Raw genomic sequence first — 15208 nt, forward strand, 5'->3', positions numbered from 1 at the left:
ATGCGCCGCGGCGGGCGCCGCGCAGCCCGGGGGCCCGGCTCCACGAGGATGTGGCTCCTCTTCGGCGCGGCAACTTTCTGGGGCTTGGTCCTGGCGCCAGGTAGGAGTCGCGGGGCAGCGCGCCCCTGCGGGCCGGAGCAGGGCGAGGCGTGGGCAGCCGCCCGGCGCCCGCAGCAGCTCCCCGCCGGTCTCGGCGCTGCCACCCGCTCCCGCCACGCTGCGAAGTTCGCGCTGCCATTCAACAGCTGCTGGCCGCAACTCCGCTGGCGGGGCGGCCCCTTCCCCCGGCGCCCCGCGGGGAGCCTCTGCCCAGCCCGTGCCCCGCTGGCCGCCCGCGCTCCCCGGGGCAGTGCACCCGCCCCGCTCCTCTCTGCCGCTGGCTCATCGCTCGCTGCTCGCCGTCTCCAGCACTGTGGCCAGCTCCCTGCGCGGCGCTCGCCCCCCAGCCCCCGCGCTCCTCGCACGGACAGAGGCCAGCCCCGCTGGGCGAGTGCATGGCGAACAGCAGCGCTCCGGCGCTCTTCCAGCAGCCCCGAGCCCAGAGCCCAGCACCCCTGTGTGGTGCCTGGGAAGAGCTCGGTGCTGGGTCCCTTCTACCAGCCTCCGCCCTGGGAGCAGCGCCGGGGGGAACGGAATCGGCATCGTCAGCCAGGCTCGGGGTCCCCGCTGGCATTTTGCTGCCCCCTGTGAGATGCACGAGGGCCCAGCTCTGCCACGGGTCCCCAGCGAGCTGCAGAGGGAACAGCAGGGCTCTCTTCGTGCAGCGCCCCGGTCCCTGACGTGTCCGGGGACAGCTCCTCTGGGTGACGATGTAGTGGAGAAGCGGCTCACCTCGAGCAGTCCCTCCCCCGCAGCGTGGAGGACCTGCGACAGTTTCCTGCACTTCGTGCTGGAGAAGGACCTCGTTTACATGATAAAAGAGGGAAGCGAAGGCTGCTTTGCAGCTGTAATTGTGCATGGCAAAATAGTAATTAAATCATTTGTAATTAATTAGTAGTTAAGTAAACCCGACGGCACAGATAAGAGCTGAAGCGCATCTGTTAGCCCGGTTACTGTCCCCCGACGCACGGATAGTTCTTATCCCACTGCTTTAAAGCGGCGTAGAGTGGGAGCTGAGAGTGCCGGGTCGGTGGGTAAGTGGTATCAATTTCATTTCAGTCCTTTCTTTGTACTCTGCCCCCTGCTGGCTGCAGCCTTTGCTGGTGCTCCCCAGGGAATTTAGCTAATTCAAAAAAGTGAGTGGTTGGCTGGGGATTGCTTCGCTCATGTAGACTGCCCGTTTGTACAGAGTTAGCTGATTATAAGAAGCCGGGTAATTATAAGGCATAGCCTCAGCTAAATGGGCCAGGTTTGGAGACGAATCTTTTGGCAAAACCCATATTTTTGCTTTGCTGCTAAATAGATAGGAATAGCAGAGTGAAAAAAAAATAAGTAGCATTTTTTGGCATATGCAGATCTACTCTGAGCAAAACTTTGTCTATTCCAGGATTTGGTCTGCAAATACAGTGTTACCAGTGTGAAGAATTCCAGCTAAATAATGACTGCTCTGCTCCAGAGTTCATTGTGAACTGCACAGTGAATGTTCAAGACATGTGCCAGAAAGAAGTAATGGAAAAAAGTTCTGGTAAGCACTTAATAATTACACTCTTCCTTGTTTATTTGGTCTTGTTTGGTGCTCTTTGTAGCATTTGTTCATTTTTCTCTAGTATGAATTTTTAGCTTAAGGCATATTATGTTATTACTAAAATGACTTTGTCTCAAATGTATTGTATTTCTCTGATACTTTAGGATAATTTTATTTTAAAATTGAAAGTATTGAAACTTACAACACAAATGTTAATAATGATGTTAAAATATGGTCTTATGGTCAGATTTAGTTTCAGAGCACTGGAAAATCATAACAAGTTAGTTTAATCCCATTATAGTTAATTAAATGGGCCTTTCCCAAGAGATGGAGGAAAAGTGCATTAAATTAGCAATTCCTTCTTTACTGTATGTGAATTGCTGGAGTAAATAAAGAAAAGGTTGATCATATGGTATAGGAAGCCAAGCTATGGCCTTTCATCCAGAAGACAGTGAGCAGAGAAAGACAGGCAAATGATAGAATTCAAGTGGGCATTGTTGAAAGAATGAATTGGGCATATGGATGTTATCTCTGAAAATTCTTTAGGGACTCTATCACAGTACTAATTAATTTGAGAATACAGTGCACTGCTTTTAGTTTTTATTCAAAGATCACTAATATTTTCAAGAGAGAGCCAACCATGCTTGTTCTCTCCCTAAATCACCTCTGGGCTGGGCTGTAAATCAATCCATCATATCAAATACTTCAAGATATTTTTAGAGATTTGGGCGGGGGGGGGGGGCACTGGTGTTTTGTGTGTGAAACTTCAGGACCTATCATAGTCATCTAACTGGGTAAAAAGTTCTAGCTTTATAAGAGACTTTTGGGTTGGGCACTCTGATAGAGGAAAAGTGTTTGTCCGGTTGCTATTTCATATAGCTTCCTGCTGCTATCATAGCCTCTAGCTGTGATGTTTGTAGGGCCAGAAGGAGCTAGGATATTACTGGCTCTCAGGAGTTCCTCAAATTAGATATGACATGCACACTGATGAGTGGCAGTTCAGGTTGAGAAACTCATTTACAAAAGACAGAAATCCAGAAGATGTATATAGATGGGAATATGTAGTACCACTGATTTGGAGGGAAAGGATCTTGGATGGATACAGTGGCTCACAGCTGAGGGCAACAATTTATACATGGCTGTTGATTAAGGACATTATATAAGACTGTTTTGGTGTTTATGTAAATAAAGTTGCAGTCTGTCTCCTTCCAACAATACCAGATTCCCTCTGATAATGGGAAATGTAAGTATAGCTACAAGTCTTGAAATGTAAAATAGTTTCTACATAAACAAAAGTGATTAATACTCTTAAAATCTTCTACAGATCTAAGTGATATTTACCAAGGTATGTATCAGCAACTCTGATCTTATAGCTAACCATAGATTAATGCCCTGCAAACCATGAGAAAGTGGTAAAATTGCCTCTTTAGTAAATAGAGAATGCATTGTTGGCATTCTTTTCAATGCAGGTAACACCATACACATTGTACTGCACTTCTAGCTACTTTGTAAAGTATTTGGAATTTATTCTGAACAGAAAGAAAAAGATATATACTTAAGGGAAGATTAGTCGCCATTCAATAAGAGAACTTGTGAACATATTTTGGGTAAAAACACGTTTTTCCTCTTTACTTCAAACATGAGTATCTTCTTTCAAGAAAGGAGTATTTACTTAGAGAAGATGGTAGAGGTTTGAGACAGTTATGGGTTGTGAGGTGCCTTGAACCTATGCATAATTTTAGACAAATATTTGAAATGCAGTTTGAAGGCTTTGCCACATGCACCCAAAATGTTCTATAAGCTTTTAAATAGGTTTGAATGGATGATGTGGAGGAGTTTGAAGTGCTATACAAATCCTATATAGTCAAATACAGATCCCTCTCAGTAAAACATGTAAACTATCCTCATTTAACTCTTGCCACTTTCTTTCCTCTTGTCCCCTTCCCTTGCCACAACATTTTTATTCCAATTAGGCTGACCAGACAGCAAGTGTGAAAAATTGGGATGAGGGAAGCGGGGTAATAGGAGCCTATATAAGAAAAAGCCCCAAATATTGGTACTGTCCCTATAAAATCGGGACATCTGGTCACCCTGATTCCAATGTACAATTTCAAACTATAACTGCCTCCAAACAAACACCTGTAATCTTATCTTCAGCTGAATGTTAGACAAAGAAGTGTTTGCAGTCAGACCTCCTTACGCAAGGAATGGTTTACTTGAGTGTATAGGTATCCAAAAGATTTAAGTGGAAGCCATTCACAGAGCAAGTACGGACAACTGACTTGTTCAGATTAAAAACATCAGATTAACAACTGAGTTTGCAAACTGGCTGATTAAGCTTGTGTGACTATGTTAAATTGAAAATATGAATGATTGTGATTGGGTATTAAAAATATATGGCTGCATAAACTTGTCTTCACCACTACAAAGAAACTGGTTTGCAATAGATTAAATAAAGGTAGAGAAACATTTTTATGAAATGTTCTTTCTGTTCTTTTACCTGGGCAATGTTCTCTCACTTCTTTTACCTGGGCAATATTACATTGCCTATAATGAAAGTCTCTGGAGTGACATTTGAATTTTCCCATAGATACCTGTCATGCAGTGCATAGCAGACTACAGTTCATTCTTATTTGGCTTTGTTCTGTAAATGCAGCTCCTATTCATTTTAAGTTAGAGAGTTACAAGTTCCTGTGAAGAAGTAAATTTAATTTTTAACACCTATTTAAATTGAGTGAGATTTGCAGTACAGGTTAAGCTTCTCAGTCAGTTCTAGAAAACATTGGGAGTAAAGCAAGGAAGAGTCAGTTAATCATCTCTTATTGTTGTTTTTTTCTTGTTGATATTTAAATGTGTTTAAAATAATGTCTCATTCTCACAAATTTCATTTAATAATTCAACATTTATTTTATCAGGTTATTTTAAAACAGTTTTATATGCTTATCATTGAAAGCTGAAAAGTATTTCAAATATTGATTTTCATTTTATAATAATATTTGAGTTTGAATATTTAACCCAGTATATAAGGAATGTGCATTTGCATTTACTTGTCAGTATGATCTTGTAATTAGTTTTTTCCTCTTGACTAGATACTGTAAAAGGAGTATAATTTAATTTTTATAGACTAGCCAATTTCTGCCTTTAGTAAAATATAGCTGTTAGTTAGCAAAATGTTGCATGTTCTCCTAAACCTTATTTAAAAGTTAAATGCAGTATATTGAGATAAAGTTCATGGTCTGAATCAGTAACCTAATAGACCTAGTCGCACATCCTTTGCAACATACATTAATCTAGTTGTCTATTTTGCTGCCAAGGGGGTCACTGATTTACATGCTTGTATACATTTTAGTCATAAGTGTGTAGGCAAGGGTTATTTTCTTACATATTTGTTAATGCTCATTAAGTTTAACAATGACAGTTCAGTGGTTCAATTTTCTTTCTATACTAAGCGCTTTCATCGATAATACAAAGGAGAACTGCAATTCTAAGAAGCTTTGTTCATTTATATTGTAAATACTTGCTTAAGCCTTACTTTAGTCAAGACAAACCACTCCTGTTTAATTAAGGTAAAATGAGGCTTAAGCTATGTTTAAAACCTTACTCTACTCAATCTAAGCATTCTCAGAATTTGGTTATAGAACCAGTTTTATGAAATGTATTTCATTCCTAGACAAGACATTCTAACAAGCCTATGTAAAATATGAAAGTTTACAAAAATCCAAGTTAAAAAAGCACAGTTATGAATATCTTGGATTTTCAAAATACTGATGAATCTAGATATTGCAATCATTCACATTTAATTCAGATCAACATAAGCAGTACCAATCAGATGTTTCCACTAATGTTACAAATTAGCTCTATTTCCTAATTAAAACAAGAATAATACAAGTGGGAAGTATTTGGGTGGGGGAAGCAGTTAAGCATGTACCTAGATGGGTGTCTATACTGAACGAATATACCCTCTTTTCCCTCCCACCCCCCAACACACAGGTACTCTTATCAGTTTATATTGCAATAGAACCTAGAGAACCCATCCAAAATGTACAGATTTGGAGACTTCATGAAGTAAATGACAAAAATGTTCCAAGTTTCAGTACCGTTATTTATGCATTTTGCAAGACTAAGTTTTAGGTGGTAATGGGAGATGGCTTCCAGTGGGAGATGCAAAAGAGCCATATTTCACTACAGGGAATGCACTTTTCCAGCTAATTAGCTAACCTAGTCTTTAAAAAGCATCAATACGTCTCTTCTTTATAGGGAAGAACTGTGAGCTCTGGAAGAGGCACTGAAGCCCATATCAAATACTTTTGGTGCCATAGAAACTAACATAAGGGATAGGTTTTTAAGGTTAGCCTTCCAGCTGAAGAAGCAGCTGATGTTTGCAAGCAGATTACATAGATGAAAAGTTTGATGAATGAGAAGCATTCTTCACGATATTAATTCCATTTGCAACTATTTCAGGAAAACATTGGTAACTGATTTTTTTTTAACTGATTTTGAGCACTGAATCTACAAAGCCGCTGCTTTTCAAAGTGAAAGTGAATACAAGAACAAAGAAACGTAATGCACACTTCTCTCCTTTGGACAGAATGAAATGTTCTGGCTATTCATGTGTTTATTATATATAAATGAAACAAATTCTAAGAAATACAACTTTTCTTCTATTGGTGATGAGTGACCTGACCACATAGGGCTTGATGCAAAAGCCACTGAATCCAAGGGGAGTTGATCTTTCCACTGACTTTGAATCAGGCCCATAGTCTGCAAAGAGATACAGAAATGCAGCAAATACAGAACCCAATCAATCTCCAAGTGGAGAAAACAGTACAACCAGCATCAAGATGTGATACAAGGCAATTTCTTATCGCTATAAATAATGATGTTTTTAAAAATAGAATAAATCCAGAAAATGAACGGTGTAGAAGGAAACCAACTGTGAGGGGAGAAAAATCAAAGGAAAGAGTTGGAAAATGTAAAATTCTTAGACCATCTCAATGCTCAGTACAGAAACTCCTCACTTAAAGTCGTCCCGGTTAACGTTGTTTTGTTGTTACGTTGCTGATCAATTAGGGAACATGCTCGTTTAAAGTTGTGCAATGCTCCCTTCTGAGGTTTGGCAGCCACCTGCTTTGTCCACTGCTTGCAGGAAGAGCAGCCCATTGCAGCTAGCTGGTGGGGGCTTGTAACCAGGGTGGACCGGCAGCCCCCCTATCAGCTCCCCCTTCCCCTAAGTTCCCCGTGCTGCAGCCACCCAGCAGTCTATCAATTGCCAGGCTGGTCAGTTGTCCCTCCTCACACTGCCATGTGCTGCTCCTGCCCTCTGCCTTGGAGCTGCTTCCAGAGACTCCTGCTTGCTGTGCAGAGGGGGAAGGGGGGGTGCTAATGTCAGGGTGTCCCCCTCCCCCCCTGCTCCTGCACCCCGCTTATCCCTTCTCCATATAGAGCAGGGAGGGGACACGGAGGGAGAGAGACAGCGAGAGCCTGGGGCAGCAACTGCTGTCTCAACTTCCTGATCCACTTAAAAAGACAATGCACTTAAGAGTAGGTCAGCTTACTTAAAGGGGCAGTGTGCATCTCTCTCTCTCTCTCCCACACACAAGGTGTGTGTCTGTCACCATCTGCTATGCTGTCTCCCCTCCCTCCTGTTCGTGTTGCCTTGCGTGAGAGGTACATTAACAACAATGTGTTAACCCTTGAGGGCTCAGCCGAGTGCTAGTTCATCATTTAGCAGCAAGGCATTCCCTGGGAAATATCCCTCCCTCTTCCACCTTCTAACTTTGGGTGACCAGACAGCAAATGCAAAAAATCGGGACAGGAGGTGGAGGGTAATAGGAGCCTATATAAGAAAAAGACCCAAAAATTGGGACCATCCCTATAAAATCGGAACATCTAGTCACCCTACTCTAACTTCACCACCTCAACCAAGCTTCACAATCATCATAGCTGTGAATAGTATTAAATTGTTTGTTTAAAATGTATACTGTGTGTATATCTCTCTATATAATATATAGATTTTTGTCTGGTGAAAAAAATTTCCCTGGAACCTAACCCCCCCACCCCCATTTACATTAATTCTTATGGGGAAATTGGATTTGCTTAACATCGTTTCGCTTAAAGTTGCATTTTTCAGGAACATAACTACAACGTTAAGCGAGGAGTTACTGTAGCTGTAACAGGCTATTTCATTTTTAAAACAAGGCTTCATGCTCTTGCTACCTCTCTCAGTTATGTAGCTTTTAAATCTATTTTTCACTGTTTCTGTTACATCATGCACCTAGTATCTGCATTAGAAATGCCACTTGGAAAAAGGCAACAAGTGTTCTGCAATAGGCCTTACAAAAAAAGTTTCTAAAATCCCATCTTGCTATCTAGAGAAATTTAGGTTAGTTATAAAGTTTCCCTGTAAATGAAGTCACCTACAACCTCATCAATTCAATACACCTACAATAAAAAATTCTCTTCTTTTTTTTTTTTTAATTTACAGTGGCATTTCCCATGCATGCACTTGTATAGAATACTGCAGTATAATTAAAGCAATTACTGTAATTGTACACTTAAAGTAGTGCCTAGGAACATGATAATCATTTCACTGGTGAATTTTAATTGCTGTTTCTAAGGCTCTTCATGATACTGATTTCCAAGTCCCTCCTTTTATCAAGCAGAGGGAAGCTGATGTTAAAGTCCTATCACAACTAGTCCTACATTAACACCTTCACCTCTGTTTTCTTTGCTGCCACATTCAAGTTGCACCATATATGTGGTTCTTAAGGGCTACACAAATATATACTCCTCTCCTGCACATGCATAACTCCCATTGACTCAAGGAGCAGTTACACATTGGCATCAAGGGGAGAGTGTGCCCTGTGTACATTTATTGACAAAAGATTATAATAGCCAACAAAGTTCAACATCTTCAGAATCTCTCTAGGCATTAGGGTTTTATAGGTAATAGCTATAATCTTCTTTAACTTCATCTTTATTACTTAAAAATTTACAGAAAGGAATATGTACCAACTCATACAGTGGTTTCAGGGTGTGTGTTTGTTCTTAAAAAAATGTCAAAAGTGATTAAAGTATTTTGTTTTAATAACTCAGTGGCATTGGAAATGAGGGGAATGAAGAGATGCACATATTATCTATTTTGATCATTTTCAAAACTAATCTAACACTTAGCACTATCTATTTTATTAGTATTTTTCAAATGTATAAAGTAATTTAGTGCATGACATTGTTAGCAAATAGCATCTTGTTCTGCACTGTTTGATGCTCAGCAGAATCAAAGCATAGTAACCAGTATCCATGGCACCTAGATCCTTTTTGTTGGGGGTGTGAATAAAAGCTTGCATATGAATACAAGAATTATAGTATATGTCATTAACTTTCACTATATGCTGTAAACTTTGAGATCTGAATATATTACCATTCAGAAACTGTTTTCAGATGCCAAAGCTGTAGGGCATGTTCTCTTATTAATAAATTGCTTTCTATCTTTCGGTTGCCTACAACACTACAAAGCAAGCAGGAGATAAACTGAATTAAGTGCATTAGATAAGGTGAAACCATGGAGAGTATAATAAATTGCTTTTTGTGTGTGTTTTAAATACAGTAAAGTAATGATTGAGCTAGTTGTGGACTTCAAGTAGTTTATGACTTGAAAACCATGAAAAGGATCCAAATGCAAACGTGATGAAGTGTTGTATTATTTTAAGGAAGTTGTGATATCTGGTGCAGTGCATTTCATTTCTCACAGGTCATGGACAATAGCTTTTTATGTTTTTCTATTTCTGGGCTTGTCTGAAAAATATGTACAATGATAGGATATGGTGCCCATAGGCTGGTATCTCTGAATTCTGTCTCTTCAGAGTACCATATTGTGCCCCACATTTCACATATAAATGAATCTGAATTTCAAAAACAATTTCCAGTGACCTGCCCAGATTTTTCTCTAACTCCCGGGGAGCTAAACACAAGCAAGTATATTTAATGACAACAGTGTAGTTATTTTCATTTTATAGCAGGGGCATCCACTGGCAAAATTGAGAGTAATCAGAAATGCGGCATCCATAGTACGTAGCATTCTAATGGTGGTGTTACCAGTGACACTCTCAATGTGAACTAAAAATCATTTAAAAACCCCCAAACCAATCGCCTTATCCTGCTCACATTGAAGTCCAGGACAGCAGGATCCAAAATCAATAGCAAAATATATATTTAGATTTAAACCATAAATACATATTTTAAACCACAAAATACTCATAAATTAGGTCTTTATTTATCCATCAACGCCTGAATGTAGGTTTCTGGGTTAAACTTGCAAGAGCTGACGACATTAGCCCCTGTCCTGCAAATATGTATATTGGCAAATAGCTGTACACATGCAAATAGACACACCGAACTCAATAAGGCTCTTGAAAAATATGTGGATTATTCACATGCATAAAGTTATTTATGTAAAAATGTTTGCAAGATTGGGGCCATTTAACACTCAAAATAGCATAAGGACTATGGCTCCCTAATTTCCAGGGATTAGTACTATAATCAGCACTTGCAAGTAAAATACTAAACTCTGATCCTGAAAGGTAAGAAGCCTGAGTTAATCTCTAATACTGGAAACTGGAGTACATTTTGATCTCAATATCCATGATGCTTCCCTACCATGTAGAAAGAAAGGACAGATGACAACTGCACAAGCCAACTGTACTTGAGAAATTGTACAATTTACTACTTGGCTGCCAGTGCACTGTAAATTGTAAAGAAGAAATAGATACAACAGAAGAAAATAAAAGGTTAAGACTGGAAAATGAAAGCTGAGGTTTGACTGGAATGCAATTGTTTGTAATCTATACTTAGCATTTACTGAAAAAGTCTGTCTGGTAATACAGAAAAACCAGGTGCTGCTCTTAGACTTTGCTAATCAATGCATATTTTTTAGTAGTTTAATGCCTCACTTGTGCTTTGTGAAGCTGGAAGCAATAGGATGGATTTTCCTGGGTCATTATTTAAAACAATATTAACAAACCAGTTTTGCTTTAGACTTCCAGCGCCATAATTGGAAGGCATGATTTGATGCCATGTTCTTCAATATTGTAAAATAAATCACAGTAATCCAGTCCCTTATTCACTGTATCCAGCAATTATCCTGTTTTCATCTAAGAACATTTTCAGTTCTACAAGACATGGTCATGGCAGAGAGGTCAGAAAGCAGGTAGTCAAGCATCTTTTTTTAAAAAGACATGTGTTGCTCAAAACCACCTGTTATTACTGTATTTGCACAAACGATTTAAAAACCAAGGCCCTGAATAAAACAATCTTTTAAAATAGTTGCTGCAATCATTCTAAGCATAAATTGAAATTGTATATGAAAAACTATTTAGGCTTGTCTACACCAGGAGTCATTCAGGACCTAGTAAAGAATAAGTCTGAGATGAGTGTCCACACTCGGAGTTGTTCAGAAATAGCTATTGCACTTTAAATTCATAGCCTGCCTTAATCCAAATTAACATTCAAGTCATACAAGCCCTTAGGAAGAAAACACTAAGATAATGGATGTAGTTTTTATAACTATACTATGCTACCTAAGAATCTAATTGTAATGGATATACTTGCTCCTTAATACATTCATAGGGTCCAATTCTGGAATCCTTACTAGCGTAATGAAAGAGGGGATGCAGGGCCTTGGAGACAGAAGAGCTGAGTTCTGTCTCTGGTTGTGCTGCAGACTTCAGATCATTTAACCTCATACCTCATCTATAAATTGAGGATCATAATTAAATATAGTGAAGATTAATTAGATGTTTATTAAATCACTTTGAGATTCTCTCATGGAAGGTAGTACATAAGTACAATTGTTATTAAAACCTAATTAACTTCAGTGTGTTTTGAGAGAGTAGGGACAGCAAAATTAGTCTAAAATGAAACCGCACCATTTAGTGTGTGTGTGTGTGTGTGTGTGTAATTAAAAGCATGCCCAGTCTTCAGCTCTTCCAAGCAGGTTATTCTTTATTAGAAACAAAACAAGAGCACAGGTTTGAGTCTTGTATATGAAGTTATTGTAACATCTTCTTGAATATTAGTATAGTTGCACATAAGCAAGTTTTGAATACATGATTTCTTTTCAAAGAATAATTCAGGGAAACATTCCTTTTCCACCTGCAAGAGGCGTCACATTCTAATACGTGTGGGACCTTAGTGGATCAAATATTCATAAAGACTTTTTCTGTAAGTTGGGGAGAAGGACTTGTGGCATCAAATCCCTGCATAATGAATCCTGTGAACAAATACTAGATCGGGGTAGGCAACCTATGGCACGTGTGCCGAAGGCCGCACGCGAGCTTATTTTCAGTGGCACTCACACTGCCGGGTCCTGACCACCAGTCCGGGGGGCTCTGCATTTTAATTTAATTTTAAATGAAGCTTCTTAAACATTTTAAAAACCTTATTTACTTTACAAACAACTATAGTTTAGTTATATATTATAAACTTGAAAACGTTAAAATGTATTACTGGCATGCAAAACCTTAAATTGGAGTGAATAAATGAAGACTCAGCACACCACTTCTGAAAGGTTGCTGACCCCTGTACTAGATAAACAGGGATGCTTGTGTGACTGGTGCCTGCTGGGTGTGGTGTTCTGTCCCCGTCTAGTGGCACTTTACCCTCTAGGAGGTTTATGAGTCTGCTACAGCCTTGACTAAGCGACATGTGGCTTTTAGCTCATGCAGCAGAGAATCATGCACTAAGCTTCAGAGATCCCAGGTTCAATCGCTCCCACCAACGACCAGCGTTTGTTGATGTTACACTTAGCTTTACAAACCAGTGAATGGAGAAAAAGGCACATGTCAAAGCCACCTAGTCTATTACAAAGGCTGTCCTAGTTAATCTATACCAGATCCACCACTAGAGCAGGATAATCCTGTACCCTAAGCCTTTTGTGGCTTTGCAGGCTGTTTTTGACCATCTATGGATGTATCAAAAAATCTGAACTCTAAATAATCTAGTCCCACATTTCATATAAATCAAAAGTCATATGTAATTAAATGATATACATCAAAGATTATATTTAATTATGCTGCCATTACAATAAGGGTGGGATTCACAAGGAAGGGGTGCATTGGCTGAGTGTTGCAATTCCTATCTTTTAGGTTCCCTGCCACCAAGTGACATTCACAACCCTGACTTAAGTGCCCAGGGTCCCTATACAATGCATGGGGAGAGTTAGGTGTCTAAAAAAAGAGATTCACAGAAGTCAGCACACTGAGCAGACAAACAAGACATCAAGTCGAAAAGAGGGAAGAGCATCTTTGCAAGCAGGCTGGCTAACCTAGTGAGGAGGGCTTTAAACTAGGTTCACTGGGGGAAGGAGACCAAAGCCCCGAGGTAAGTGGGGAAGTGGGATATCGGGAGAAAGCACAAGTAGGTGAGTGCAAGAGGGGAGGGCTCCTGCCCCATACTGGGACACCAGGACGATCAGTGAGTTATCTTACATGCCTATACACAAATGCAAGAAGCCTGGGAAACAAGCAGGGAAGTCCTGGCACAGTCAAGGAATTATGATGTAATTGGAATAACAGAGACTTGGTGGGATAACTCACATGGTTGGAGTACTGTCATGGATGGATATAAACTGTTCAGGAAGGATAGGCAGGGCAGAAAAGGTGGGGGAGTTGCGTTGTATGTAAGAGAGCAGTATGACTGCTCAGAGCTCCAGTATGAAACTGCAGAAAAACCTGAGAGTCTCTGGATTAAATTTAGAAGTATGAACAACAAGGGTAATGTCATGGTGGGAGTCTGCTACAGACCACCAGACCAGGGGGATGAGGTGGACGAGGCTTTCTTCCAGCAACTAACAGAAGTTGCTAGATCACAGGCCCTGGTTCTCATGGGTGACTTTAATCACCCCGATATCTGCTGGGAGAGCAATACAGCAGTGCACAGACAATCCAGGAAGTTTCTGGAAAGTGTAGGGGACAATTTCCTGGTGCAAGTGCTGGAGGAACCAACTAGGGGAAAAGCTCTTCTTGACCTGCTGCTCACAAACAGGGAAGAAATAGTAGAGGAAGCAATAGTGGATGGGAACCTGGGAGGCAGTGACCATGAGATGGTCGAGTTCAGGATCCTGACATAAGGAAGAAAGGAGAGCAGTAGAACAGAGACCCTGGACTTCAGAAAAGCAGACTTCGACTCCCTCAGGGAACTGATGGGCAAGGTCCCCTGGGAGAATAACATGACGGGGAAAGGAGTCGAGGAAAGCTGGCTGTATTTTAAAGAATCCTTATTGAGGTTGCAGGAACAAACCATCCCGATGTGTAGGAAGAAAAGTAAATATGGCAGGCGACCAGCTTGGCTTAACAATGAAATCCTTGCTCGTCTTAAACACAAAAAAACAGCTTACAAGAAGTGGAAGATTGGACAAATAACCAGGGAGGAGTATAAAAGTATTGCTCAGGCATGCAGGAGTGAAATTAGGAAGGCCAAATCACACTTGGAGTTGCAGCTAGCCGGAGATGTTAGGAGTAACAAGAAGGGTTTCTTCAGGTATGTTAGCAACAAGAAGAAAGTCAAGGAAAGTGTGGGCCCCTTGCTGAATGAGGGAGGGAACCTAGTGACAGAGGATGTGGAGAAAGCTAGTGTACTCAATGCTTTTTTTGCCTTTGTCTTCACAGACAAGGTCAGCTCGGTATGGGGAGGAGGTGACCAGCTCTCTGTGGAGAAAGTAGTAGTTCGGGACTAGAAAAGCTGAATGAGCACAAGTCCATGGGGCCGGATGCACTGCATCCAAGGGTGCTAAAGGAGTTGGCCGATGAGATTGCAGAGCCTTTGGCAAATCTTTGACAAATCATGGCGATCGGGGGAGGTCCCGGATGACTGGAAAAAAGCTAATGTAGTGCCCATCTTTAAAAAAGGGAAGAAGGAAGATCCAGGGAACTACAGGCCAGTCAGTCTCACCTCAGTCCCTGGAAAAATCATGGAACAGGTCCTCAAGGAATCAATTCTGAACCACTTAAAGGAGGGGAAAGTGATCAGGAACAGTCAGCATGGATTCACCAAGGGCAAGTCATGCCTGACTAACCTAATTGCCTTCTATGATGAGATAACCAGCTCTGTGGATGAGGGGAAAGCAGTGGATGTGCTATATCTGGACTTTAGCAAAGCTTTTGATACAGTTTCCACAGTATTCTTGCCAGCAAGTTAAAGAAGTATGGGCTGGATGAATGGACGGTAAGGTGGATAGAAAACTGGCTAGATGGTCGGGCTCAACGGGTAGTAATCAATGGTTCCATGTCTAGTTGGCAGCTGGTATCAAGTGGAGTGCCCCAAGGGTCGGTGCTGGGGCCGGTTTTGTTCAATATCTTCATTAACGATCTGGAGGATGGTATGGACTGCACCCTTAGCAAGTTTGCAGATGACACTAAACTGGGAGGAGTGGTTGATACGTTGGAGGGTAGGGATAGGATACAGAGGGACCTAGACAAATTAGAGGATTGGGCCAAAAGAAATATGATGAGGTTCAACAAGGACAAGTGCAGAGTCCTGCACTTAGGATGGAAGAATCCCAGGCACTGCTACAGACTAGGGACCGAATGG

General features: G+C 41.0%; 1 protein-coding gene across 1 annotated transcript in view; it reads left to right on the plus strand.

Annotated features, from left to right (window-relative positions):
- The window catches only part of LYPD1 (LY6/PLAUR domain containing 1), a 27532-nt gene continuing 12324 nt past the window's right edge, over positions 1 to 15208 (plus strand). The window contains exons 1-2 of the mRNA XM_039495976.1: positions 1 to 100; positions 1487 to 1624. Coding sequence (XP_039351910.1) covers positions 1 to 100; positions 1487 to 1624 — 238 coding nt within the window. The remainder of the gene's footprint in view (positions 101 to 1486; positions 1625 to 15208) is intronic.

Source organism: Mauremys reevesii, linkage group 11, assembly GCF_016161935.1.
Source record: "Mauremys reevesii isolate NIE-2019 linkage group 11, ASM1616193v1, whole genome shotgun sequence".
Lineage (NCBI taxonomy): Eukaryota > Metazoa > Chordata > Testudines > Geoemydidae > Mauremys > Mauremys reevesii.